Source organism: Oncorhynchus clarkii, chromosome 3, assembly GCF_045791955.1.
Source record: "Oncorhynchus clarkii lewisi isolate Uvic-CL-2024 chromosome 3, UVic_Ocla_1.0, whole genome shotgun sequence".
NCBI lineage: Eukaryota > Metazoa > Chordata > Actinopteri > Salmoniformes > Salmonidae > Oncorhynchus > Oncorhynchus clarkii.
The window spans coordinates 14272549-14297932 of NC_092149.1; the positions used below are offsets into that span (position 1 = coordinate 14272549).

Consider the following 25384-nt stretch of genomic DNA (forward strand, 5'->3'; position numbering starts at 1 on the left):
ACATGATGAACACTAGACACTGCTGTAGGACAAGTGGTGTAGTACACATGATGAACACTAGACACTGCTGTAGGACAAGTGGTGTAGTACACATGATGAACACTAGACACTACTATAGGACAAGTGGTGTAGTACACATGATGAACACTAGACACTGCTATAGGACAAGTGGTGTAGTACACATGATGAACACTAGACACTGCTATAGGACAAGTGGGGTAGTACACATGATGAACACTAGACACTGCTATAGGACAAGTGGTGTAGTACACATGATGAACACTAGACACTACTATAGGACAAGTGGTGTAGTACACATGATGAACACTAGACACTGCTATAGGACAAGTGGTGTAGTACACATGATGAACACTAGACACTGCTATAGGACAAGTGGTGTAGTACACATGATGAACACTAGACACTGCTATAGGACAAGTGGTGTAGTACACATGATGAACACTAGACACTGCTATAGGACAAGTGGTGTAGTACACATGATGAACACTAGACACTACTATAGGACAAGTGGTGTAGTACACATGATGAACACTAGACACTACTATAGGACAAGTGGTGTAGTACACATGATGAACACTAGACACTGCTGTAGGACAAGTGGTGTAGTACACATGATGAACACTAGACACTGCTGTAGGACAAGTGGTGTAGTACACATGATGAACACTAGACACTACTATAGGACAAGTGGTGTAGTACACATGATGAACACTAGACACTGCTATAGGACAAGTGGTGTAGTACACATGATGAACACTAGACACTGCTATAGGACAAGTGGGGTAGTACACATGATGAACACTAGACACTGCTATAGGACAAGTGGTGTAGTACACATGATGAACACTAGACACTGCTATAGGACAAGTGGTGTAGTACACATGATGAACACTAGACACTGCTATAGGACAAGTGGTGTAGTACACATGATGAACACTAGACACTGCTATAGGACAAGTGGTGTAGTACACATGATGAACACTAGACACTGCTATAGGACAAGTGGTGTAGTACACATGATGAACACTAGACACTGCTATAGGACAAGTGGTGTAGTACACATGATGAACACTAGACACTGCTATAGGACAAGTGGGGTAGTACACATGATGAACACTAGACACTGCTATAGGACAAGTGGTGTAGTACACATGATGAACACTAGACACTGCTATAGGACAAGTGGTGTAGTACACATGATGAACACTAGACACTGCTATAGGACAAGTGGTGTAGTACACATGATGAACACTAGACACTACTATAGGACAAGTGGTGTAGTACACATGATGAACACTAGACACTGCTGTAGGACAAGTGGTGTAGTACACATGATGAACACTAGACACTACTATAGGACAAGTGGTGTAGTACACATGATGAACACTAGACACTGCTGTAGGACAAGAGGGGTAGTACACATGATGAACACTAGACACTACTATAGGACAAGTGGTGTAGTACACATGATGAACACTAGACACTGCTATAGGACAAGTGGTGTAGTACACATGATGAACACTAGACACTGCTATAGGACAAGAGGGGTAGTACACATGATGAACACTAGACACTACTATAGGACAAGTGGTGTAGTACACATGATGAACACTAGACACTGCTATAGGACAAGTGGTGTAGTACACATGATGAACACTAGACACTGCTATAGGACAAGTGGTGTAGTACACATGATGAACACTAGACACTGCTATAGGACAAGTGGTGTAGTACACATGATGAACACTAGACACTGCTATAGGACAAGTGGTGTAGTACACATGATGAACACTAGACACTGCTATAGGACAAGTGGTGTAGTACACATGATGAACACTAGACACTACTATAGGACAAGTGGTGTAGTACACATGATGAACACTAGACACTGCTATAGGACAAGTGGTGTAGTACACATGATGAACACTAGACACTGCTATAGGACAAGTGGTGTAGTACACATGATGAACACTAGACACTGCTATAGGACAAGTGGTGTAGTACACATGATGAACACTAGACACTGCTATAGGACAAGTGGTGTAGTACACATGATGAACACTAGACACTGCTGTAGGACAAGTGGTGTAGTACACATGATGAACACTAGACACTGCTGTAGGACAAGTGGTGTAATACACATCCTGGGGTGGCAGGTAGCCTAGTGGTTAGTGTTGGGCCAGTAGCCAAAATGTTGCTGGATCGAATCCCCAACGTGACAAAGGTGAAAATTGGATGTTTAGCCCCTAAACAAGGCAGTAAACTCACTGTTCCCTGGTAGGCTGTCATTGTAAATAAGAATGTGTTCTTAACTGACTTGCCTAGTTAAATAAAGGTTCAAATTAAAACATGATAAACACCAGGTAGAGGAAGAGAGCTGATAGACCCAAGATGCACTAGTTTCTACTTCCCTATGTACACACACATATAAACAAAGACACACCATTATAATATACTTTAACCAATTATGCAGCAGAGGCTCTAAACTTGCTGCAACTTCATTAAGTGATATCAATCCATCTGTCATCCATTGATTCACTTCTTTACATGTGGTCTGTGTTACTTAATTGGCAAAGAAACAAAATCCAACTCTGCCTTGATTGGGTTATTTCCATCCCTTCCTACTTTATCAGTGGTCAGAGAAACACAGAGATCTATGACCAAGGATCAGTTTCCTCTCCCCTTGTCCCTCCTCCTCTCGTTCACATCCTGGGGGTGAAATGGGATGGAATGCTGGAGGTGTTGGAGTCGGGCAGATAGGATTACTCCTTCCTTCTCAGGTTGGTCAGTAGTATCACTCTGGTGGGATTGTACCTGGATGTTCCTTACATCTTACGCTCTTCTGTGTGACATCATTAGTGGTCTGAACATGAATATGACATGAGAATTATTTCCCTACTCCTTCATTTTCTCTGTCTCTGTCTCTCTCTCACTTTCCTCCCTCTCTTCACCTCTCCTGGACGCCACTCCCAACCCCCCTGGGGATGGACAAACAGATGGACGTACTCAGTCACATTTGGCACCTGTGTCCCATGAATAGTTAAAGAGGGGTTTGGTGACTATCAGGCCGTAACTGAGATTAGAACAGCCAGCAGGACTCAGTCCGTGGCATGATGCCTACCCTGTGGTGGTAACGTAGACTTGGGTGGAAGGGAGAAACAAAGCAAACAACTGTCAATCTGTGGGTAAACAAACACATGACTGTACATTAGACCTCTGTGCCTGTGTGTTCATCCAAAGGGATGTATATGTATATACAGTATGGAGAGGAGACATTGTAGCTGTGTTGTGTGTTGGTGTTTTGCTGAGGTGTTTAAACACTGTAATGCACCTTCACCTTCCTATAGATATACCATTACCTGACACAGGTGTGAGTACACGTGTCCTCTGCATGCTGAAGCCCGTAGAATATCTGGCCTGCAAGTAGAGTGGATTGGGTAGGGTGGTAGGGACATTGGGGAATAAAGTAGGGGCCATTGAGTAGGACTGCTAGGAGAGAGAGAGAGAGAGAGAGAGAGAGAGAGAGAGAGAGAGAGAGAGAGAGAGAGAGAGAGAGAGAGAGAGAGAATATAGACTTAGTTTGACAACAAAACAATCAAAATGAAAGAAAAGCTGATCAGGACAAAATAAAGGTAGAGGAATTGAAAAAGGATATGATGCCTTGGTGGCAATTCACTTGAGACGGTGGTGGAAACTGATCCTGACCAAAAAGATGCAGATTGCTTCCTGTACTCTGATGCCACTAGAGAGACACTCACACAAGCGGAGAGTACATCAACCCTATGCAAATAAGAGAGGGGGGGGGGGGGAGACAGGAGAGAGAGAGAAGGGGGGAGAGGAGAGAGACAGCAGAGAGAGAGAGAGAGAGGAGAGAGAGAGCAGGAGAGAGAGAGAGAGAGAGGGGAGAGAGGGGAGAGAGAGAGGGGAGAGGAGAGAGAGAGCAGGAGAGAGAGAGAGAGAGAGGGGAGAGAGAGAGAGAGAAAGAGAGAGAGAGGGGAGAGGAGAGAGAGAGCAGGAGAGAGTGAGAGAGCGAGAGAGCGAGAGGGGGCTGGACCCTGAGCAGTATGGTCCAGAGGGAAAGGCATTGAAGCAAGAGGAGATTCACACAACTTAACTTAAACTGAACAGGAAAACAGATCCTAACACGACGTAGATAGAGAGAAGACTAAAGAGACGTCTTCTAGAGAAGCATAGACAGCATTAAGACCCTTCATTAGAACAAGCTACGATTCTAGGTTGTTAGAACAAGTAGATAGATACAAAAGGACGGACGAGAGATAGAAAGTTTGGATTCTAATGTTGTCCAACACCAAGTAGCAAAGGACACTTTAAAAAATCATTTTTACCTATATATATTTTTTTACATTTGTCAGTCTGCATCAGTCTCATTTGGATAAGAGAAGTCCTGGACCCTCCACTCCTGCCGGTGGCCAGGATGGAGGTGGATGTGGACCTGGGCTTTGCCCTCTTCTTTGTCTTCCTACTGTGTTCCTTCCTGCTGTTCACCATAGTGCGCTGTGCCCAGATGGTCCTGAACCCCTACAGCGCCATCTCTGTCGCCGCATACCAGAATACGGAGGAACAACCTGAGGAGTGACCTCACTCCATACTGTGCAGGAAATAATGTGAGCATAGTGGAAGAACCCTAGCCCGACTGTGGCTAGTGTGCTGAAGGTGGGAAGTTTGGTTTCGTAGTTAGACTTGTGGGAATCAAGAGGAGCAGGAAGCACATGAAGGGAGTGGTACTTAAAAGTTTGGAGAATTCATCAGTCCACAGATCTGGAGATGAACATCACACACCATGATAACCTGGAAAACAGGAGCAAATGGGACCATGAGGATTTCAAATGGTTACAGTACAGTTTATGTTTAGGCAATGTGCTTTTGTGAAAGTCTACAGTTGTCAGCATGTCATGGACCAGAGTCAGATAAACGTAGGAATGACCACCATTTTAGTTTTGTATTCCTAATCAGCCACTGTCATGTTCACATCTGCTTTCCATTAAAACAAATAGGCGAAGCCATGAGAGAAAGTTTCAAGACAATAAAAAGCATACTTGAATGTCTGTTTAATTTGTGATGTTTTTACAATATGCAGTCTAGGTTATAATAATAATAATTGATTACATTTCAAATCAAATCAAATCAAATTGTCACATACACATGGTTAGCAGATGTTAATGCGAGTGTAGCGAAATGCTTGTGCTGACAATGCAGTAATAACCAACGAGTAATCTAACCTAACAATTCCAAAACTACTACCTTATACACACAAGTGTAAAGGGATAAAGAATATGTACATAAAGATATATGAATGAGTGATGGTACAGAGCGGCATAGGCAAGATGCAGTAGATGGTATCGAGTACAGTATATACATATGAGATGAGTAATGTAGGGTATGTAAACAAAGTGGCATAGTTTAAAGTGGCTAGTGATGCATGTATTACATAAAGATGCAGTAGATGATATAGGGTACAGTATATACATATACATATGAGATGAGTAATGTAGGGTATGTAAACATTATATTAAGTAGCATTGATTAAAGTGGCTAGTGATCTATTTTCTATGGCGCTTTCCATAGTCTCAAAGCACTTGAAGAGCAAAAAACAAACTAGCAATATAATAACTAGCAATATAATATTATAATCCTTATAATATCATGACAGGTCAAGCAAAAAGCTGCAACTTCTGAAGACGGAAAGAGTCAATTCATGGCTTGAGCATAAGGAGCTGGTCAGAGGGTGGTCGATGATTTCATGTCATTTTGAATGAACATAATACACCTTAATTGCCAATAATTAGTGAGAGTTAAAAGTAAGGTAATGGGAAGAACACAACCATTGAAGAAGGAGCCTACATGTATTCAGTCTGACTGTAAGCAGAGCATTGGTGGAAGGAAAAGAGGTCTAGTTTACTTCTTTTCTGGAGGTATGATGATGCAATAGCGTAACAATTGCGCTGTTAAGATCAGAGATATGTCTCCTGGGTATACACCTTCGCTCGAGGTGCACATACAGTGGGGCAAAAAAGTATTTAGTCAACCACCAATTGTGCAAGTTCTCCCACTTAAAAAGATGAGAGAGGCCTGTAATTTTCATCATAGGTACACTTCAACTATGACAGACAAAGTGAGAAAAAAATCCAGAAAATCACATTGTAGGATTTTTTATGAATTTATTTGCAAATTATGATGGAAAATAAGTATTTGGTCAATAACAAAAGTTTATCTCAATACTTTGTTATATACCCTTTGTTGGCAATGACAGAGGTCAAACGTTTTCTGTCTTCACATGTTTTTCACACACTGTTGCTGGTATTTTGGCCCATTCCTCCACGCAGATCTCCTCTAGAGCAGTGATGCTTTGGGGCTGTTGCTGGGCAACACAGACTTTCAACTCCCACCAAAGATTTTCTATGGGGTTGAGATCTGGAGACTGGCTAGGCCACTCCAGGACCTTGAAATGCTCCTTACGAAGCCACTCCTTCGTTGCCCGGGCGGTGTGTTTGGGATCATTGTCATGCTGAAAGACCCAGCCACGTTTCATCTTCAATGCCCTTGCTGATGGTAGGCTTTGTTACTTTGGTCCCAGCTCTCTGCAGGTCATTCACTCGGTCCCCCCGTGTGGTTCTGGGACTTTTGCTCACCGTTCTTGTGATCATTTTGACTCCACGGGGTGAGATCTTGCGTGGAGACTCCCAGATCGAGGGAGATTATCAGTGGTCTTGTATGTCTTCCATTTCCTAATATTTGCTCCCACAGTTGATTTCTCCAAACCAAGCTGCTTACCTATTGCAGATTCAGTCTTCCCAGCCTGGTGCAGGTCTACAATTTTGTTTCTGGTGTCCTTTGACAGCTCTTTGGTCTTGGCCATAGTGGAGTTTGGAGTGTGACTGTTTGAGGTTGTGGACAGGTGTATTTTATACTGATAACAAGTTCAAACAGGTGCCATTAATACAGGTAACGAGTGGAGGACAGAGGAGCCTCTTAAAGAAGAAGTTACAGGTCTGTGAGAGCCAGAAATCTTGCTTGTTTGTAGGTGACCAAATACTTATTTTCCACCATAATTTGCAAATAAATTCATTAAAAATCCTACAATGTGATTTTCTGGATTTTTTTTCCGTTTTGTCTGTCATAGTTGAAGTGTACCTATGATGAAAATTACAGGCCCCACTGTACCTATGTCTCCTGATTACAAAACAAGTAATATTACTTATAGGTCTTCATGCACTCTTGAGAATCTTGACGACCTCTAAATGGAGTCAGACAGCAGTGGTGAGCACTCTGAGGTTGAGCCAGTCCAGGATTACCTGCAGCGACAGAGCAGGCACTTCGAGTCACACGGCCCGGGGCTCAACCGGTGGTGTGCTTTGCTCTCCGGAGCAGGGTACCGCTAAAAGGGGTGATCAGTTGGGTAGTGTTGAGTATAGAGGTGGACGAAATGAAAAGGAATATTCCTAGTGTTTGTGACGCCTGCCGTTTGGTGAGACGTAGACCTGGTGGCAATGGCGAGACTGACAATACCCTGTCAGTTTTGTTGAGCTTTGACACAGAGTTTCTACCTCATAAGGTCTGGTTAGGTTATATTTGATATTCTGCGAGGGCCTGTTTCGAACCTACTTTGGTGCTTTTTTTTTCAGACACATTGCAGCAGTGTGCAAAGGGAGATCCCATGATGTAAAAAATGTGCAGGAGGTTAGTCAGAGGGAGTGTACAGCTGGCATAGAGAAAGCACTGTCTGTCAATTGTGGGGGGTTCCCATTGTGGATCTGAAGTGCCCTGTGAGAGGGAGGCAGGTTGAGATTGCCAGAGTTCAAGTGGGGCAGAACGTTTCCTATGCTGAGGCAGTGAAGAGAGTAGAGGATAGTCCAATGGTGAGTGATTCGACTGGGAGGCCACCAGTGAGTAGGCCTGAAGAGAGAGAGCCGGAGAAGATGAGTTTTAGAAAGGTTGGATTTATTGCGCAATATGGTGGCGGTCAACTGCACTGATGGAGTGGAAAAGCCAACACCTCCTTTGGCCACCGTTCCTTCCAGTTCTTTGCTGCCAGTGACTGGAACTGATTGCAAAAATCACTGAAGCTGGAGATTTATATTTCCCTCACTAACTTTAAACATCAGCTATCTGAGCAGCTATCCGATCGCTGCAGCTGTACATAGTCCATCTGTAAATAGCCCACCTAATCTACCTACCTCATCCCCATATTGTTTTTATTTATTTTTCTGCTCTTTTGCACACCAGTATCTCTACTTGCACATCATCATCTGCTCATCTATCACTCCAGTGTTAATCTGATAAATTGTAATTACTTCGTTACTATGGCCTATTTATTGCCTTACCTCCTCACGCCATTTACACACACAGTATATAGACTTTTGTTTTTCCTATTGTGTTATTGACTGTATGCTTGTTTATTCCATGTGTAACTCTGTTTTGTTGTTTGTGTCGCACTGCTTTGCTTTATCCTGGCCCGGTCGCAGTTGTAAATGAGAACTTGTTCTCAACTAGCCTACCTGGTTAAATAAAGGTGAAATAAAACAATCACAAAAGATAGATGGTAGTTGCAGCAGCAGAGAAATATTTGCGTGTCAGAGATTTTAGTGCAGAAGATCTACAGGTTTTGAGAGAAGGGTTCCATCCGACCAGGCTGACAGCCTGCAATGCTGTAGGATCGTTTAGTGCTAAAGTAATGGGATGATGGTTTTTGGGGATAGTGTATAGCAGGGTTTGATGGTGCAATTTAAGTTTTTACCACATTCCTCTTTTTTGATCCAAATGTGCAATCCGCATTCCGACCTGCTAAGGGCAGCAATTCGCAATACAGCGTCTAGTCTGCCGGAAAGCCACAGGAAGAAGAAGTTGTATGCCGGGTATTGTGAGTGGTCTGAAGCTTTCTAGCTGAATGACTGGATAAATGGACAATAATGATGATGGGTGAGTTCATTAACTTCCAATAAAAATTGTCTCGATTCATAAACAGTTTTAAGTTGCAGATGCATTATACGGTGAGCGGATATAGATTTAGAGAAGGCAACTACAAAAGACAACTGCTTGTTAGCATAGTTAGCTAGTCTCCCTCCCCAGCTCAGTAACTTTCGAGTTAGCAAGATTGTTTGAATAAACTCAACTTGTCCGATAAATTAAGATCCACTGTGATTATGTGCACAAAATCACTTACTTTAAAAAGTGCATTCCCCCGGGAATTTAATTTAAAGCTACTACAGTACAATATTTCTGACTGCTAAACGTGTCTTCTCCGCTCACCGCTGTGTGCTAACCTTTTGCCGTTGTGACGTTTGGGAGTTGTAGTTTAAATTGTTCACTAAGTGCCTCCCCCCCCCCTATGTTAGAATGATATACAAATGGTGTAAAATGTTTTTGATTACAATAGCTTTCATTCCAAATAACGAGTTTCAAATGTTTATTTTGATCTTCTAAGATGAGTTAAATACGTTTATTTATAAGACTACAACTACCACGAGCACTGTCGATGTCCCTGAACAGTGGTCCCTCATTTCAAAACAATGCGACGATCACATGAAGTTGAAAACACCAATGCATGACCTTTGTTACAATATAAACTACCTAGGGTGATATTTTAAACAGATTGTACAGGTGAGTTTTTGTCCCAACGTGTTTAATCGGCCCTGAAATTGCAACAATGTTCAGAATACCGTGTAGTTAGCTAGCTAGCTAGTTAGCTAACACTAGCTTGATCAGTAACAATGTAATCTCGCTTTCTTTGCCTCATCTTCACTCCGTTCTTTCTGTCTCTGCCTCCTCCCCTTCTACGCTACTCCCGTTGCTTTCTTACTCTCCCTCCCTGTATGTCTCAACCCCGGTCTCTCCATCGTTCTCTCTGCCTGGCCCCCGTTACATCTCTCTCACTCCTGTCTCCCCACAGGATGGAGGTGGAGGGCTGGGACTCTGGTCTGGAGGAGGAGCTGGGTGTGTCTCTGGAGGAGCTGAGTAAGTGGATTGAGGAGGAGGTGGAGAGGAGTGAGGCAGTCCGCCAGAGGAAGGCCCAGCTGGCTGAGCTCAAAGAATGGGTGGAGCAGAAAGAGAAGGAAGAGGAGGTGGTGGACAAACTCTTCAACAATGCCAACCAGTGAGTGTGTGTGTGTGTGGGGGGGGGAGGAATGATGTTTTGTTTCTTTCTTTCTTTCTCAGGTCCATAGTAGAGTGGAAGACTTTAGTGTGTGTGTCAGGTCTATAGAAGAATGTGAGGCCCGGCTTACTGTAAAATAGTGTAAAGGGTTGCACTGATCGAATCTGGTATCAGGATAAGTATGAGACTGAGTCACCAATTTTATGCTATTTTTTATTAGCTAAGTAATAAGTGGTAAATGCAATTTTTGTATATACGGGACTGCTGTAACACCACGTAGGGTAGAACAGAGAACTGGCCAACACCCTAAAGATATCTTCTTTAAATACTCTGACAGTAGTAGTTCCTGCTTCCGAGCTGGCCTGTCAGAGTAGAGATCAAGTGTGGTTTAAACTTACTCGACCTATGTTGATTGTTGGCACCCCAACTGGTCCCAGCCCCCGGGCGTTCCCATTGACAGGTGTAGTTGTTGCTGGGCAGAATATCTATGCGCTCATACCCTAAATACCGTACCGTTATCTCACATCTGGTTCTGGTTACTGCTAAGTTTGAGTTCTAACAAAAGACAGTCTGTTTAACTGCCTATCATGAGTTTTCTCCCAAAACTCATGATAGCTGCCTATACCTCAAGGCCAGCCACAGCGTTTTCGCTAGTCACATCATATGTTGTAAAATGTTGCTTTTAACATACACAGACACCCTCATGATAGGCCAAGCATATTTTCAATCCTCACAATAGGACTGTTGTGTGTGTGTTACCGTCTGTGTGATTCTCTCCATTGTGTGTGTGTGTTGCAGGTCTATAGTGGAGTGTGAGGCGCTGGTGAAGTCCACCTACAGTAAAATGGGTCTGGTCTACAAGGAGAGTTCTTCAGAGGACGAGGGTGGAGTGGGAGGGGTTCAGTCCTCTGATGTCATAGAAATTGACGATGATGATGACGATGATGATGTCATCGCTGTGGGCTTACGTACGTACTGCCACTTACTCCCAGTGAGCTAAACAATATGTTTACCAAAGGAAACCTTTCCAGGGGTGCAGCTCCAGGATAAGACACAGGAGTGAATGTCTAACCTGGTTTCTTTTCTCTCTTCTCTGACCTCTTTCCTCTCAGTGGTTCCACCCAAGAAACCTGGGATGCCTGTCCATGATGCAATGGTGAGAACAAATAATTAGTCACACACACACTCGTGTTAATTGACCCTGTTATCTGCAGCTTTCCAGTGTTCCTCCCAGCCGGTGTTGAAGCTAGTCTCTCTCCCTTCGCTGTCTCTCTCTCTCCCTTCGCTGTCTCTCTCTCTCCCTTCGCTGTCTCTCTCTCTCCCTTCGCTGTCTCTCTCTCTCCCTTCGCTGTCTCTCTCTCTCCCTTCACTGTCTCTCTCTCCCGCCCCATCTCTCTCTCTCCAGCCCTGTCTCTCTCTCTTCCCCATACATGCATACATACATGCATGCATACATACATACATACATACATACATACAGTGGGGCAAAAAAGTATTTAGTCAGCCACCAATTGTGCAAGTTCTCCCACTTAAAAAGATGAGAGGCCTGTAATTTTCATCATAGGTACACTTCAACTATGACAGACAAAATGCGATTTTTTTTCTCCAGAAAATCACATTGTAGGATTTTTTATGAATTTATTTGCAAATTATGGTGGAAAATAAGTATTTGGTCAATAACAAAAGTTTATCTCAATACTTTGTTATATACCCTTTGTTGGCAATGACAGAGGTCAAACGTTTTCTGTAAGTCTTCAGAAGGTTTTCACACACTGTTGCTGGTATTTAGCCCCATTCCTCCATGCAGATCTCCTCTAGAGCAGTGATGTTTTGGGGCTGTTGCTGTGCATCACAGACTTTCAACTCCCTCCAAAGATTTTCTATGGGGTTGAGATCTGGAGACTGGCTAGGCCACTCCAGGACCTTGAAATGCTTCTTACGAAGCCACTCCTTCGTTGCCCGGGCGGTGTGTTTGGGATCATTGTCATGCTGAAAGACTCAGCAACGTTTCATCTTCAATGCCATTGCTGATGGAAGGAGGTTTTCACTCAAAATCTCACAATACATGGCCCCATTAATTCTTTCCTTTACACGGATCAGTCGTCCTGGTCCCTTTGCAGAAAAACAGCCCCAAAGCATGATGTTTCCACCCCCATGCTTCACAGTAGGTATGGTGTTCTTTGGATGCAACTCAGCATTCTTTGTCCTCCAAACACGACAAGTTGAGTTTTTACCAAAAAGTTATATTTTGGTTTCATCTGACCATATGACATTCTCCCAATCTTCTTCTGGATCATCCAAATGCTCTCTAGCAAACTTCAGATGGGCCTGGACATGTACTGGCTTAAGCAGGGACACACGTCTGGCACTGCAGGATTTGAGTCCCTGGCGGCGTAGTGTGTTACTGATGGTAGGCTTTGTTACTTTGGTCCCAGCTCTCTGCAGGTCATTCACTAGGTCCCCCCGTGTGGTTGTGGGATTTTTGCCCACTGTTCTTGTGATAATTTTGACCCCACGGGGTGAGATCTTGCGTGGAGCCCCAGATCGAGGGAGATTATCAGTGGTCTTGTATGTCTTCCATTTCCTAATAATTGCTCCCAAAGTTGATTTCTTCAAACCAAGCTGCTTACCTATTGCAGATTCAGTCTTCCCAGCCTGGTGCAGGTCTACAATTTTGTTTCTGGTGTCCTTTGACAGCTCTTTGGTCTTGGCCATAGTGGAGTTTGGAGTGTGACTGTTTGAGGTTGTGGACAGGTGTCTTTTATACTGATAAAAAGTTCAAACAGGTGCCATTAATACAGGTAACGAGTGGAGGACAGAGGAGCCTCTTAAAGAAGAAGTTACAGGTCTGTGAGAGCCAGAAATCTTGCTTGTTTGTAGGTGACCAAATACTTATTTTCCACCATAATTTGCAAATAAATTCATTAAAGATCCTACAATGTGATTTTCTGGATTTTTTTCTCATTTTATCTGTCATACTTGAAGTGTACCTATGATGAAAATTACAGGCCTCTTTCATCTTTATAAGTTGGAGAACTTGCACAATTGGTGGCTGACTAAATACTTATTTGCCCCACTATACGTACGTACATACATACATACATACATACATACAAACAAACACAGGTGGTAGTTAAAATTCAGAAAGAATTCTGAACAATATCCACATGTATGTGTTAATTGTTTGTGTGTCCTGTAGTTTAAAGAGGCGTCGGCAGCTCTCCAGCGTTCCTCCCAGCAGGTGTTGAAGCTGGCCCAGACAGTCAACAAGAACTCTTCTTCCGGGCCTGCAATACAACAGACAGGTAATGGCACCAATGTGCAGTTCTATATGTCTGTGATTGATGTATACCTCCGGGTCATGGCAGTGTCTTTGTGTGTGTACATACTGCACAAACGTGCACATGCATTCTTTATTTTGTGTAGGTGGCCCAGTGCCGATGCCAGCGGTGTTTGTGTCCCAGGCCACGCCCAGGAACACACCCACCCAGCCTAACCCCTCCCTGAAGGATGATGAAATCAGACTGGAGATGAGTCTTCTGGGAAAGAAACGCACCAAGACCTGGCACAGTGGAATGCTCATCGCCATCAACCCTGTCGGTGAGACATGCATACACACACCTCTCCACACACACACACCTATGCACATGGTGAAGTTTGACATTGAATGTGTGTGTTTGTAGGTAATGGTTACAGTAAGTACAAGGTAAAGTTTGAGAACAAGGGGAAGAGTCTACTCTCTGGGAACCACATAGCGTTTCACTACCACCCCACCCTGGAGAGGCTATACGTGGGAGCCAGGGTGGTCGCCAAGTACAAGGACGGCAACCAGGTCTGGCTCTACGCTGGCATCGTGGCAGAGATGCCCAACAACAAGAACCGCATGAGGTGAGAAGCTGTGTGTGTGTGAGCATGTTTCAATATCCTCTGTGTGTTTGGTGAAGGGTTGTGAAGCTGTTTCAAATATCCTCTGTGTGTTTGGTGAAGGGTTGTGAAGCTGTTTCAAATATCCTCTGTGTGTTTGGTGAAGGGTTGTGAAGCTGTTTCAAATATCCTCTGTGTGTTTGGTGAAGGGTTGTGAAGCTGTTTCAACAGTTGTCTATGTGTGTTTCAGGTTCCTGATCTTCTTTGACGACGGTTATGCCTCCTACGTGACCCTGCCTGAGCTCTATCCTGTCTGCAGACCAAGTAAGAACCCTCCTTTCTGTCTTCATGTCCTCTCTTTCCTTTCAATATGCTCTCTTTTCTCCTATCAATCTGGTTTTGGGATGTGACCTCAGCTTACCCTCTTCACATCTTCACTCACCATCTCTCCTCTCCCCATCTCTCCTCTTCCTCTCCCCATCTCTCCTCTTCCTCTCCCCATCATATTTTCTCCCCCAGTGAAGCGTACATGGGAGGACATAGAGGATGCATCGTGTAAAGACTTCATAGAGGAATATATAACATCATACCCCAACAGGCCCATGGTGCTGCTGAAGGCAGGCCAGGTCATCAAGACAGAGTGGGAGGGGACGTGGTGGAGGAGCAGAGTGGAGGAGGTGGACGGCAGCCTCGTCAAGATCCTCTTCCTGGTATGATGACATAATCACTGGGATTTGATTACCAGCCAACTTTATTTATAGTCTGATTTAACATGACGGTCGCAGCATGTTATAAACAGGGATAGTTTAGTTTCTGGTTTTGAATCACATTTTTATACTACTTCTGCAGACACTCAACAAAATATGAAAATAAGGTAGATAAGATAAAGCAATTGAATGACTGAAAAGTGATCTCTGTGGTAATCCGTTTGTATGGTTATTTGTTCTCCTTCAGGATGACAAGCGTAGTGAGTGGATCTACCGCGGTTCAACCAGGCTGGAGCCCATGTTCAACCTGAAGACCAACTGTGCCAACACCCAGGAGAAGAAGATGGCTGGCCAGCAGAGGACACGCCCCAGCATGGGTAACACTCACTCTATTCAATCAATCATGTAATATATGAACAATCAAACCAATCACTTAACCAATCAATCCATCTTTAATAACCCAGCAGGATCACATATTATACTGTACATGACAGAACCTTGACCTGTCCTTCATTGGATAACTCTAGTCTCTACTTCATTGGGATGTCGTTAACCATTTGCTCTCTCTCTGTAGGAGCATTGAGGACCAAGGGCCCCGTGGTCCAGTATCACAGTGGGGGGAACACCATAACCCCCAGTGGGACCCCCACTAAATCCCCCCATCCCCTCTCCCCACCCTCCTCTATCCCTCCTACACCCTCCCAGCCCAATCAGCTTGCACGAACAGAGTGAGTATCACACACACACAGTGTAAATCTTGTGACATTCCTTGAAAATGGACATCCTCTCTCCCCTCTCGCTGCTACATTTACCCCTTTTCTCCCTGATCCCCCCCTTCTTCCCTCCTGTTCCTCTCTGTCTCCACACCCTCAACAGTCCTAAGTATCAGATGGCTAAGAAGAGTACTTCTCCATACATTCCCACGCCAGGAGGCTCTCGCACTGGATTGGCCAGTAATAGCCACGCCCCTAAAGCCATGCAGCCCCAACCTCCAACTGGTTCTCCTGGAAACTCATCCAGGTGAGAGAGGGGACAGGAAATGTATGATCATAATAAAATCATCAAATCTGCATTAATTAGTTCCCTTCTCCTACTGCTATTGAACATAATCTCTTACTAAAGAGCCACACTCACAAATATGCAGTTTTATAGGAATCTATTTGTATCTCTACTTCACTCTCGCACCCCCCTCCAGAATGTATGTCCTTCAGACTGGCAACATCCAGACTCTCACGTCCCTACAGCCTATCCAACACCAGCAGCAGTCTCTGCCCCCTCCTCCCCAAGCCCCTCCCACCGCCCCCGCACCTGCAGTGACCCCATACACCTTCAGTAACGACCGGATTCCCCACGAGCCCTCGTACCGCGCCCCCACAGACCGCATCTTCTACCTGCCTCACACCTGCCAGCCTGCTTGTCTCAACCGTATCCGGCCCTCCAGACCAGATATGCACCGGGGCAGGAACCCCCTGCTCACCCCTCTACTGTACGAGTTCAGACGCATGACGGGCCGAAGGAGAGTCAACCGCAAGGTAAAGACAGAACAAGAGCTTTGAGAAGTATTATCTTTGGATTGGATTATAATAGGGGGACAGATTTTGGCATTAACTATCTTTCACCTCCCCCCCACTGTCCGTCCGTCTCTCTCCCTCTCCCCAACCCCTCTGTCAGATGTCGTTCCATGTGATCTACAAGTCTCCTTGTGGGCTGTGTCTGCGCAGCATGGCAGAGATCCAGCGCTACCTGTTTCAGACGCGCTGTGACTTCATCTTCCTGGAGATGTTCTGCTTGGACCCCTACGTCCTGGTCGACCGGCGCTTCCAGCCCCAGAAGCCTTACTACTACATTCGAGACATCACCAACGGCCGCGAGGACATTCCCCTGTCCTGCGTCAACGAGATCGACATCACACCACCCCCCGACGTGGCCTACAGTGAGCAGAGGGATTTCTCAATCAGTATATAGGCCTTGAGTTACTATAGAGGCCTCAATCAAACGATTACCCATCAGAACGCTAGGTCTTCCTGTATAGTACGGGCCAATGGTGGTGCACTAGCTACACAACACGTAAGGAAAGGGGGATACCTAGTCAGTTGTACAACTGAATCCATTCAACTGAAATGTGTCTTCTGCATTTAACCCCTCTGAATCAGAGAGGTGCAGGGGGGCTGCCATAATTGGACATTCTTTGGCGCCCGGGGAACAGTGGGTTAACTGCCTTGCTCAGGGGCAGAACGACAAATGTTTACCTTGTCAGCTCGGGAATTTGTTCTAGCAACCTTTCAGTTACTGACCCAACGCTCTAACCACTAGGCTACCTGGAATAGGGAGTCAATTGATACTCAGTTGAGATGAAGTCATAAAACTGGAACATTAGTTCTAATTCTATGGTGAAGAATTCCTGAAGACGTCAGTGACTGATGTCTGTGTGTTCCCAGGTAAGGAGCGTATCCCTGAAGACGGAGTGTTCATCAACACCAGTCCTGAGTTCCTGGTGGGCTGTGACTGTACCGACGGCTGCAGGGACAAGTTAGTACTATGCCTCTTGACCTTCCTGTAACCCCCCTCATCTGGTCTCTGTCTTCTGCATGGCCTCCACTACATAGATTTCACCTGTCCAATTGTTAAATCAGGGATTCATTTATTTAGTCAATTGAAAGTGTTGAAATTGGGATTGTGTGTGTTGTGCAGGTCCAAGTGTTCATGTCACCAGCTGACCCTGCAGGCCACAGCCTGTACCCCTGGAGCACAGATCAACCACACGGCTGGATACACACAAAAGAGACTGGAGGAGTGTTTGCCCACCGGGTGAGAGACGCACACAAACAACACACACAGCCACAAACACAGACATCCCTCTTACTAATCTCTCCCCCTCTCCGTCCTTCCCCCTCTCAGGATTTATGAGTGTAATAAGCGTTGTAAGTGCTGCAGTCAGATGTGTACTAACCGTCTGGTGCAGCACGGTCTGCAGGTGAGGCTGCAGCTCTTTAAGACCCAGAACAAAGGCTGGGGCATCCGCTGTCTGGACGACGTGGCCAAGGGGTCCTTCGTCTGTATCTACGCAGGTACGTCGCTGGGTGGTGTGGTGGAGGAGGGGACAGAGCGGTGTTATAGCAGGCGTTACACATGGATAACAGTATGTACCGGTATTCACATTGCATTACATGTAGGAAGTGGACTGCATGATAAGACCTGTCATTAACATTCATAACAGCACATGGCTCCTTGTCAGTGTATATAATTGTTTAAATGCCTACATGTGAATGCAGAATGAATACTAACGTAGAAGGTCTTGCCCTATTTCCTTTACTTCCCTTCTTATCGTCTCTCTCTCTCTCCTCTCCTCACACCTCAATTCAATTCAGGGCTTTAATGGCATGGGAAACATGTTTACATTGCCAAAGCAAGTGAAATAGATAATAAACTAAAGTAAAATAAACAATCAAAAATTAACAGTAAACATTACAGTTTCAAAGGATTGGAGACATTTGAAATATCATATTATGGCAATCTACAGTGTTATAACAATGTACAAAAGGGAAAATAAATGTAAATATGGGTTGTATTTACAATGGTGTTTGTTTTTCACTGGTTGCCCTTTTCTTGTGGCAACAGGTCACACATCTTTCTGCTGTGGTGTCTCACTGGGGTATTTCACCTAATAGATGCGGGAGTTTATCCACATTGGATTTGTTTTCAAATACTTTGTGGATCTGTGTAATCTGAGGGAAATATGTCTCTCTAATATGGTCATACGTTGGACAGGAGGTTAGGAAGTGCAGCTCAGTTTCCACCTCATTTTGTGGGCAGTGAGCACATAGCCTGTCTTCTCTTGAGAACCAGGTCTGCCCACGGCGCCCTCTCAATAGCAAGGCTATGCTCACTGAGTCTGTACATAGTCAAAGCTTTCCTTAAGTTTGGGTCAGTCACAGTGGACAGGTATTCTGCCGCTGTGTACTCTCTGTTAGGGCCAAATAGCATTCTAGTTTGTGTTGTCCTGGGATTTGTGAACAGAGCCCAATGGCCAGCTTTCTTAGGGGACTCTTGTCTAAGTTAATCTCCCTGTAAGTGATGGCTTTGTTATGGAAGGTTTGGGAATCGCTTCCTTTTAGCTGGTTGTAGAATTTAATGGCTCTTTTCAGGATTTTGATCATTAGTGGGTATCGGCATAATTTCGCTTCTGTATGCATTATTTGGATAAGTCTCAATTTGGTGTTTGTCCCATTTTGTGAATTCTTGGTTTGTGAGCGTACCCCAGACCTCACAACCATAAAGTGCAATGGGTTCTATAACTGATTCAAGTGTTTTTAGACGGATCCTAATTGGGATGTCGAATTGTGTGTTCCTTTTGATGGCGTTGAAGGCCCTTCTTTCCTTCTCTCTCAGATCACAGCTTTGTGGAAGTTACCTGTGGTGCTGATATTTAGGCAGGGGTATGTATTGTTTTTTGTGTGCTCTAGAGCTACGGTGTCTAGGTGGAATTTGTCTTTGTATTCTTGGCATCTGGACTTTTTTTGGAACAGCGTTTTTGTATTACTGAGATTTACTGTCAGGGCCCAGGTCAGATTCTAGTAGGGTGAGGCCGGGTGCTGCAGACTGCCCTCGCCAGTTCATTGATATATATGATGGAGAGGGTGGGGCTCAAGCTGCATCCCTGCCAGGAGATGAGCTGTAGGTGTATCTACCGTAGGAGTCTCCTCGAAGCCAACCATTGACTATGTAGAGACCCAGCATGCGACAGAGCTGCAGGAGTTGTGACCCATTTTTGTTGGTTGTTTTGTCATAGTTGTGTCTAGGGGGGCACATTTGGGAGGGAATACTGTCACCTCCAGGTTGGTGTTTGTCCCCCTGTGTGCTGAGAGTGTCTGGTTCCTGTCCAGTTCTGGCATTTAGGTCACCACAGACTAGTACATGTCCCTGGGCCTGGAATGGTTGATCTCCCCTTCTAGGATGGAGAAGCTCTTATCGTTAAAGTATGAGGATTCTATTGGGGGAGTATAGGTAGCACACATGAGGACATTTGTCTCTGTTGGGATAGTTTCCTTATTCATTTCTGGCCAGGTGTAAATTGTTCCTCTTTTGACTAATTTAATAGTGCGTTAGCTCAGCGCTATACCAAGTTAGCATTCCCCTGAGTGTCTTTCCTGTTCCACACCTGGTAGTTCAGTGGATGGGACTACCAGCTCTCTGTAACCTAGAGGGCAACCAGCGGGTTTGTCTCCTCTATACCATTGAAGATTACAATGTCTGTATTTCCACTTTATTTGTAGTCTGGGTTCCTGTTCTTTAGACCAAAGGCAGATGACCTCAGACATGGTATATTCCAGGATGAGATGGTAAAACCTTTGTGTTCCATAGTGTCTAGTGTTGTTTTTGTCTCTCTCCCTCCCTCTCTTCTCTCTCTCCTCCCTCCCTCTCTTCTCTCTCTCCGCCCTCCCTGTCTTCTCTCTCCTCCCTCCCTGTCTTCTCTCTCTCTGCCCTCCCTCTCTTCTCTCTCTCTGCCCTCCCTCTCTTCTCTCTCTCTGCCCTCCCTCTCTTCTCTCTCTCTGCCCTCCCTCTCTTCTCTCTCTCCGCCCTCCCTGTCTTCTCTCTCTCCTCCCTCCCTGTCTTCTCTCTCTCTTCTCTCTCACTCTCTTCTCCCTCTCCCTCTCTCCCAGGTAAGATTCTGACAGATTACTTTGCGGACAAGGAGGGTCTGGAGATGGGTGATGAGTACTTTGCTAACCTGGACCACTCTCTCTGCCCTCCCTGTCTTCTCTCTCTCTGCCCTCCCTCTCTTCTCTCTCTCCGCCCTCCATGTCTTCTCTCTCTCCTCCCTCCCTGTCTTCTCTCTCTCTTCTCTCTCTCCCTCCCTCCCTCTCGTCCCTCTCTCCCAGGTAAGATTCTGACAGATGACTTTGCGGACAAGGAGGGTCTGGAGATGGGTGATGAGTACTTTGCTAACCTGGACCACATAGAGAGTGTGGAGAACTTCAAGGAAGGGTATGAGAGTGAGGCCCACTGTTCAGACAGTGACGGGAGCGGGGTGGACATGTCCAGGCTGAAGAACCCCCCCTCGTCCTCCCTGGCTTTGCAGAACAAGACCCTTCCCAAACCCCCCCAGAGAACCAATGCCGCCAACCCCGCTGGCAAAGGTGAGGGGTCACAATTTAGCAGTCTAGAAAGTGTCTGGCTTTTACTTTTGACCAGAGCCAAAGTAGTGCACTATATAGCAATTATGGTGCCATTTAGGATTCACATTGAGTCTGAAATGACACATTTTGCCGTTTTCCGACTTCCTTCTCTCCGTCAGCGCGGGGTGCTGGTGGCGACTCCTCTAAGGATGGGGATAGTGATGAAGAGTCGAACAACGACAAAAGTTCAGACGACACGTTTGTGAAGGACCCCTACTACAGCTCCAGCTCTGTGTGGAGGAGCTACACCACCCGTCGCCAGGCCAAGGGCGTCATGGAAGGTGTGTGTGCGCACTTAACTGAACCCCCAGTTGTCACGCTGGGCCTGCAGTAGGAAGTTATGTTAAAGGCCCACTGCAGTCAAACATGTGATATATATATATATATATATATTTCCACACCGAGGTTGGTGTAAGAGCTATTTGAAAAGACCTCCTGAAATGTCAGCCTGTTGTGGTGGGATGGAGTTTTGTCCTGCCTGATGACATCACCAGGCGGTTAATGAGTTAATAAGGAAGAGTTCCAAACATCTCTGCCAATAACAGCTAGTTATCTGTTTCCTCCTCCCCACTTGCCAGGATCAACTGGGGATCCTTAATAAATACACAAATACAAATACCCTCAGACAGTCCTAGCAAGATTCATGCTTGAGAAATTGCCATTTTCTATAAACTTTTATTACATTTTTTACTATTATAATTGAAAACAATCACAGTAAGATACTTAATTGTTACCCAGATATATTTGATATTGAGAAAAACAGCTGAACCTTTTTACATGTAGCAGCTTGATGTAAAATGATATTTATTTGATCTGTCCCCCCCCCCATCCAGGGAGCCAGGACAGTAAGGATGGGATGAGTGTGTCAGTGGGGGGGAAGGAGGACAGGAAGCCGCCCCCCATGCCAGAGGAGAGTGGGAAGAGTAAAGTAGCGTCCTGGCTCACCAACCAACCCTCTACCTCCCAGGCCACCGTTAAGATGGAGGGACTGAAGATAGAGAAGAAGGTAAGGGGGGGGGGGTAGCCCATATCCATCTCAGCTATTTTGTGTAGATCCTATTACATATATTAGGATAATTCAATCATCCTCGATCTCTTGCTTTCATCTCCTGGTGTTCTGATTGGACACCCTCTCACATGATGATTGATTCCTTCTCATGTTTATTCATGAGTGATTTGTGTTCCGGTGCTCTGGTTGGATACTGATACACCTTCTCCTGTGTTCTCTGTTCTAGGAGCCCGGAGACCAGAAAAGGTACGTAATGAATGATTGTGAAATGTAATTTCAACCTATTTAACTCTGGCTTGGCCCTTTTAGGCCTGTGGTGCACAATATCAAATATACCTGGTAGAATGTGCCATATGAATAACATTCGATAACGTTGAGTGACTCTGTAAGTGTGTGTTTTTGCGCCCTCCGCAGTCAACAATCAGTGAAGACGGAGGGAGGGAAGAGACAGGATGTGATGACGCTGTCGGACAGTGATGACGTCCAGACCATCAGCTCTGGATCTGATGACAACAAGGAGAGAGAGAAACGCACACAGGGTGAAGATGGGGGAGGTAGGGAGAGGAGAGGATGGGGGAGGTAGGGAGAGGAGAGGATGGGGGAGGTAGGGAGAGGAGAGGATGGGGGAGGAGAGGAGAGGATGGGGGAGGAGAGGAGAGGATGGGGGAGGAGAGGAGAGGATGGGGGAGGAGAGGAGAGGATGGGGGAGGTAGGGAGAGGAGAGGATGGGGGAGGTAGGGAGAGGAGAGGATGGGGGAGGTAGGGAGAGGAGAGGATGGGGGAGGTAGGGAGAGGAGAGGATGGGGGAGGTAGGGAGAGGAGAGGATGGGGGAGGTAGGGAGAGGATGGGGGAGGAGAGAATGGGGGAGAAGGGGAAGGCAGAAGGGAAATGCACACGGGGAGAGGGGAAGGCGGAGGAAAACGTGCACCGGTTTAGGAGGAAATTGGAGGGGGGAGGAAGAATGGGAGACGGGGGAGAGGATGAGGGGACAGGGGGGAAGAAGAAGAATGGGTGGAGGGGAAAACACAGGTGAGGAGAGGGGGAAGTTGGGGCTGTGGGTTCATAGATCTGTGTTTTATCAGGTATTGCCAGACCTGTTCATGTGGTGCTTCTCCTTGAATTGACCCTTTCTCTTCAAATCAAATGTATTTATATAGCCCTTCGTACATCAGCTGATATCTCAAAGTGCTGTACAGAAACCCAGCCTAAAACCCCAAACAGCAAGCAATGCAGTTGTAGAAGCAAGCTCTTCTCCCCTTCATCCTCCCTCTCCTTGCCTCCTGTCTCAGGTGCGGTGAAGAGGCAGGTGGCTGTGAAGTCCACGCGAGGCATTGCTCTGAAGAACTCCCATGGCCTGATGGTGAAGACTGGAGGGGCTGGGATGGGGCCAGGGGGAGGCCCGGGGGGCCACGGAGGGGCACAGGGCAAGGGTGGGGACGGGGGAGACAGTGGACCTAAAAACACACGACAGTTCTTCGATGGCGAGGAGTCCTGCTACATCATCGACGCCAAGCTGGAGGGCAACCTGGGGCGCTACCTCAACGTGAGTGTGATACATGTGTCACTTTCCATTAGCCGGTAATAGCTGGCTTTTGTCTGACTTAAAAATAAATGCATAAAAAAGCTGATAAATAACATTTCCGCTGGCCAATAGAAATAATCCCAGTGCAAAGTTGTTGCCTATTCATTGATGGAAATACAGTTGACTGGTCATGCTTATCGGTCTATCACACGCGTACAGCATACAGATAGTCTTTTAGTGGAACATCTGTCAGACAGCAGAAGAGCTGCTGCTACAGCAACTTGAGCTGCTGCTGCAGCAACTTGTGCTGCTTTCAAGACAACTGGGAACTCGTAAAAATACAAGGTCAAATCATGACGTCCGTGAACTTCAGGTCGGAAAGTCGGAGCTCTAGAAAGAGACCCGAGTTGGAATTCCTTGTTGGATGACCATTCAAAACAATTGTTCCGAGTTGGAGCAAATTTTTTTCTCCAGTTCCCATTTATCTTGAACTCACTGAAGTCAGAGATTTCCGAGTTCCCAGTTGATTTGAATGCTGGCATCAAACAGCAACAGAAGGCATGCTTCATCAGCGCGCAACATTCCAGTTTGCAATGGAGACTATATGCATTTTGACAAAGGGAATTAAGCTCTCTCTCCTCTCTTCCCTCTCATCTCTCCCCATTACAGCATAGCTGCAGTGCTAACCTGTTTGTCCAGAATGTGTTTGTAGACACACACGATCTGCGTTTCCCCTGGGTAGCCTTCTTCGCCAGCAAGTGAGTGTTCTGTATTAGACATGGTTACATAGACTTGGTAGAAGCCTGTTACTCTGATAAAGAAACATGTATTATTTGAAATGTGGTTTTGTGCTGAGCACTTGTGAATGTTGCCTGTTGACCACTGAGTCATCCACTAACGTGTGTGTGTGTGTGCGCAGGCGTATCCGGGCGGGGACAGAGTTGACATGGGACTATAACTACGAGGTTGGCAGTGTGGAGGGAAAGGAGCTACTGTGCTGCTGTGGCTCAACAGAGTGCAGAGGAAGACTGCTATAAGAGACCACCCTCTATACCTCCATCTCATCCCTCTATTTCTTCATCTTATCTCGGAGTGCAGAGAGAGTTCTGCTGGAAGAGACCTCTAACTCCGTCTCCTCTCTGAGTGTAGAAGAAGCCTGCTGTAAGGACATACTATGCTAGATGGGACACCTGCATCCACGAGTCTCTGTCCATGTTTCTCTTTTGTTCCTCCCCCTCTTATCTTTTTTTCTGAATTGTTTGGATGCCTATTGCTGATGTATTGTAATTCTTTACTGTTTTGTCTGTATGCCCAGTTGTATTTGACTGTCTGTGAATTCAGATCAAACTGAATAAAATCCTGTTTTCTACACATTCCACATAGTTTTTAATGTTTTATACTGAAGGATTTCAGTGTACCTCAGGCCTAGACATCATTTGTGCTCATTACAGCTGTAGTAGTGTTTCCCTCAGGAAAGCAGGAAACCACTTTCATAGACACTGGAGTAGCCTGTTAGTGATGTTGGACTGAGCCCCTGTGGACATGGGTCTTCATACATGTACACTGAGCAAAACAATTACACATACACAACAATTTCAAAGATTCTACTGTTACAGTTCATATAAGAATCCGTCAATTGAAATAAATTCATTAGGCCATAATGAATGATTTCGCATCACTGGGAATACAGATATGCATCGTTAGGTCACAGCACCTAAAAACCAAACGGGAGTGGTAAGGATCAGAAAACCAGTCGGTATCTGGGGTGACCACCATTTGCCTCATGCAGCGCGACACATCTCCTTTGCATAGAGTTGGTCAGGCTGTTGATTGGAATGTTGTCCCACTCCTCTTCAATGGCTGTGCGAAGTTGCTCGATATTAGTGGGAACGGGAACACGCTGTCAATCCAGAGCATCCCAAACATGCTCAATGGGTGACATCTCTGGTGAGTATCCAGGCCATGGAAGAACT

General features: G+C 45.6%; 1 protein-coding gene across 2 annotated transcripts; it reads left to right on the forward strand.

Annotated features, from left to right (window-relative positions):
* The first annotated feature begins 8863 nt into the window (after positions 1–8863).
* Positions 8864–24780, forward strand: LOC139388512 (histone-lysine N-methyltransferase SETDB1-B-like). 2 transcript variants are annotated; one of them, XM_071135212.1, is made up of 25 exons: positions 8864–8958; positions 9929–10132; positions 10931–11100; positions 11245–11288; positions 13332–13437; positions 13559–13732; positions 13816–14020; positions 14247–14320; positions 14516–14706; positions 14951–15080; positions 15278–15431; positions 15580–15723; positions 15899–16235; positions 16375–16636; positions 17142–17232; positions 17395–17511; positions 17602–17771; positions 20583–20840; positions 20999–21160; positions 21713–21885; positions 22115–22134; positions 22303–22442; positions 23179–23432; positions 24081–24169; positions 24331–24780. In XM_071135212.1, exons 1-25 carry the CDS (start codon positions 8939–8941, stop codon positions 24446–24448), a joined length of 3807 nt encoding a protein of 1268 aa, XP_070991313.1. In that variant the 5' UTR covers positions 8864–8938; the 3' UTR covers positions 24449–24780. The 2 variants fall into 2 exon arrangements, with proteins under 2 accessions (XP_070991313.1, XP_070991321.1); XM_071135220.1 differs by having other exon boundaries at positions 22303–22427.
* The last annotated feature ends 604 nt before the right edge of the window (positions 24781–25384 follow it).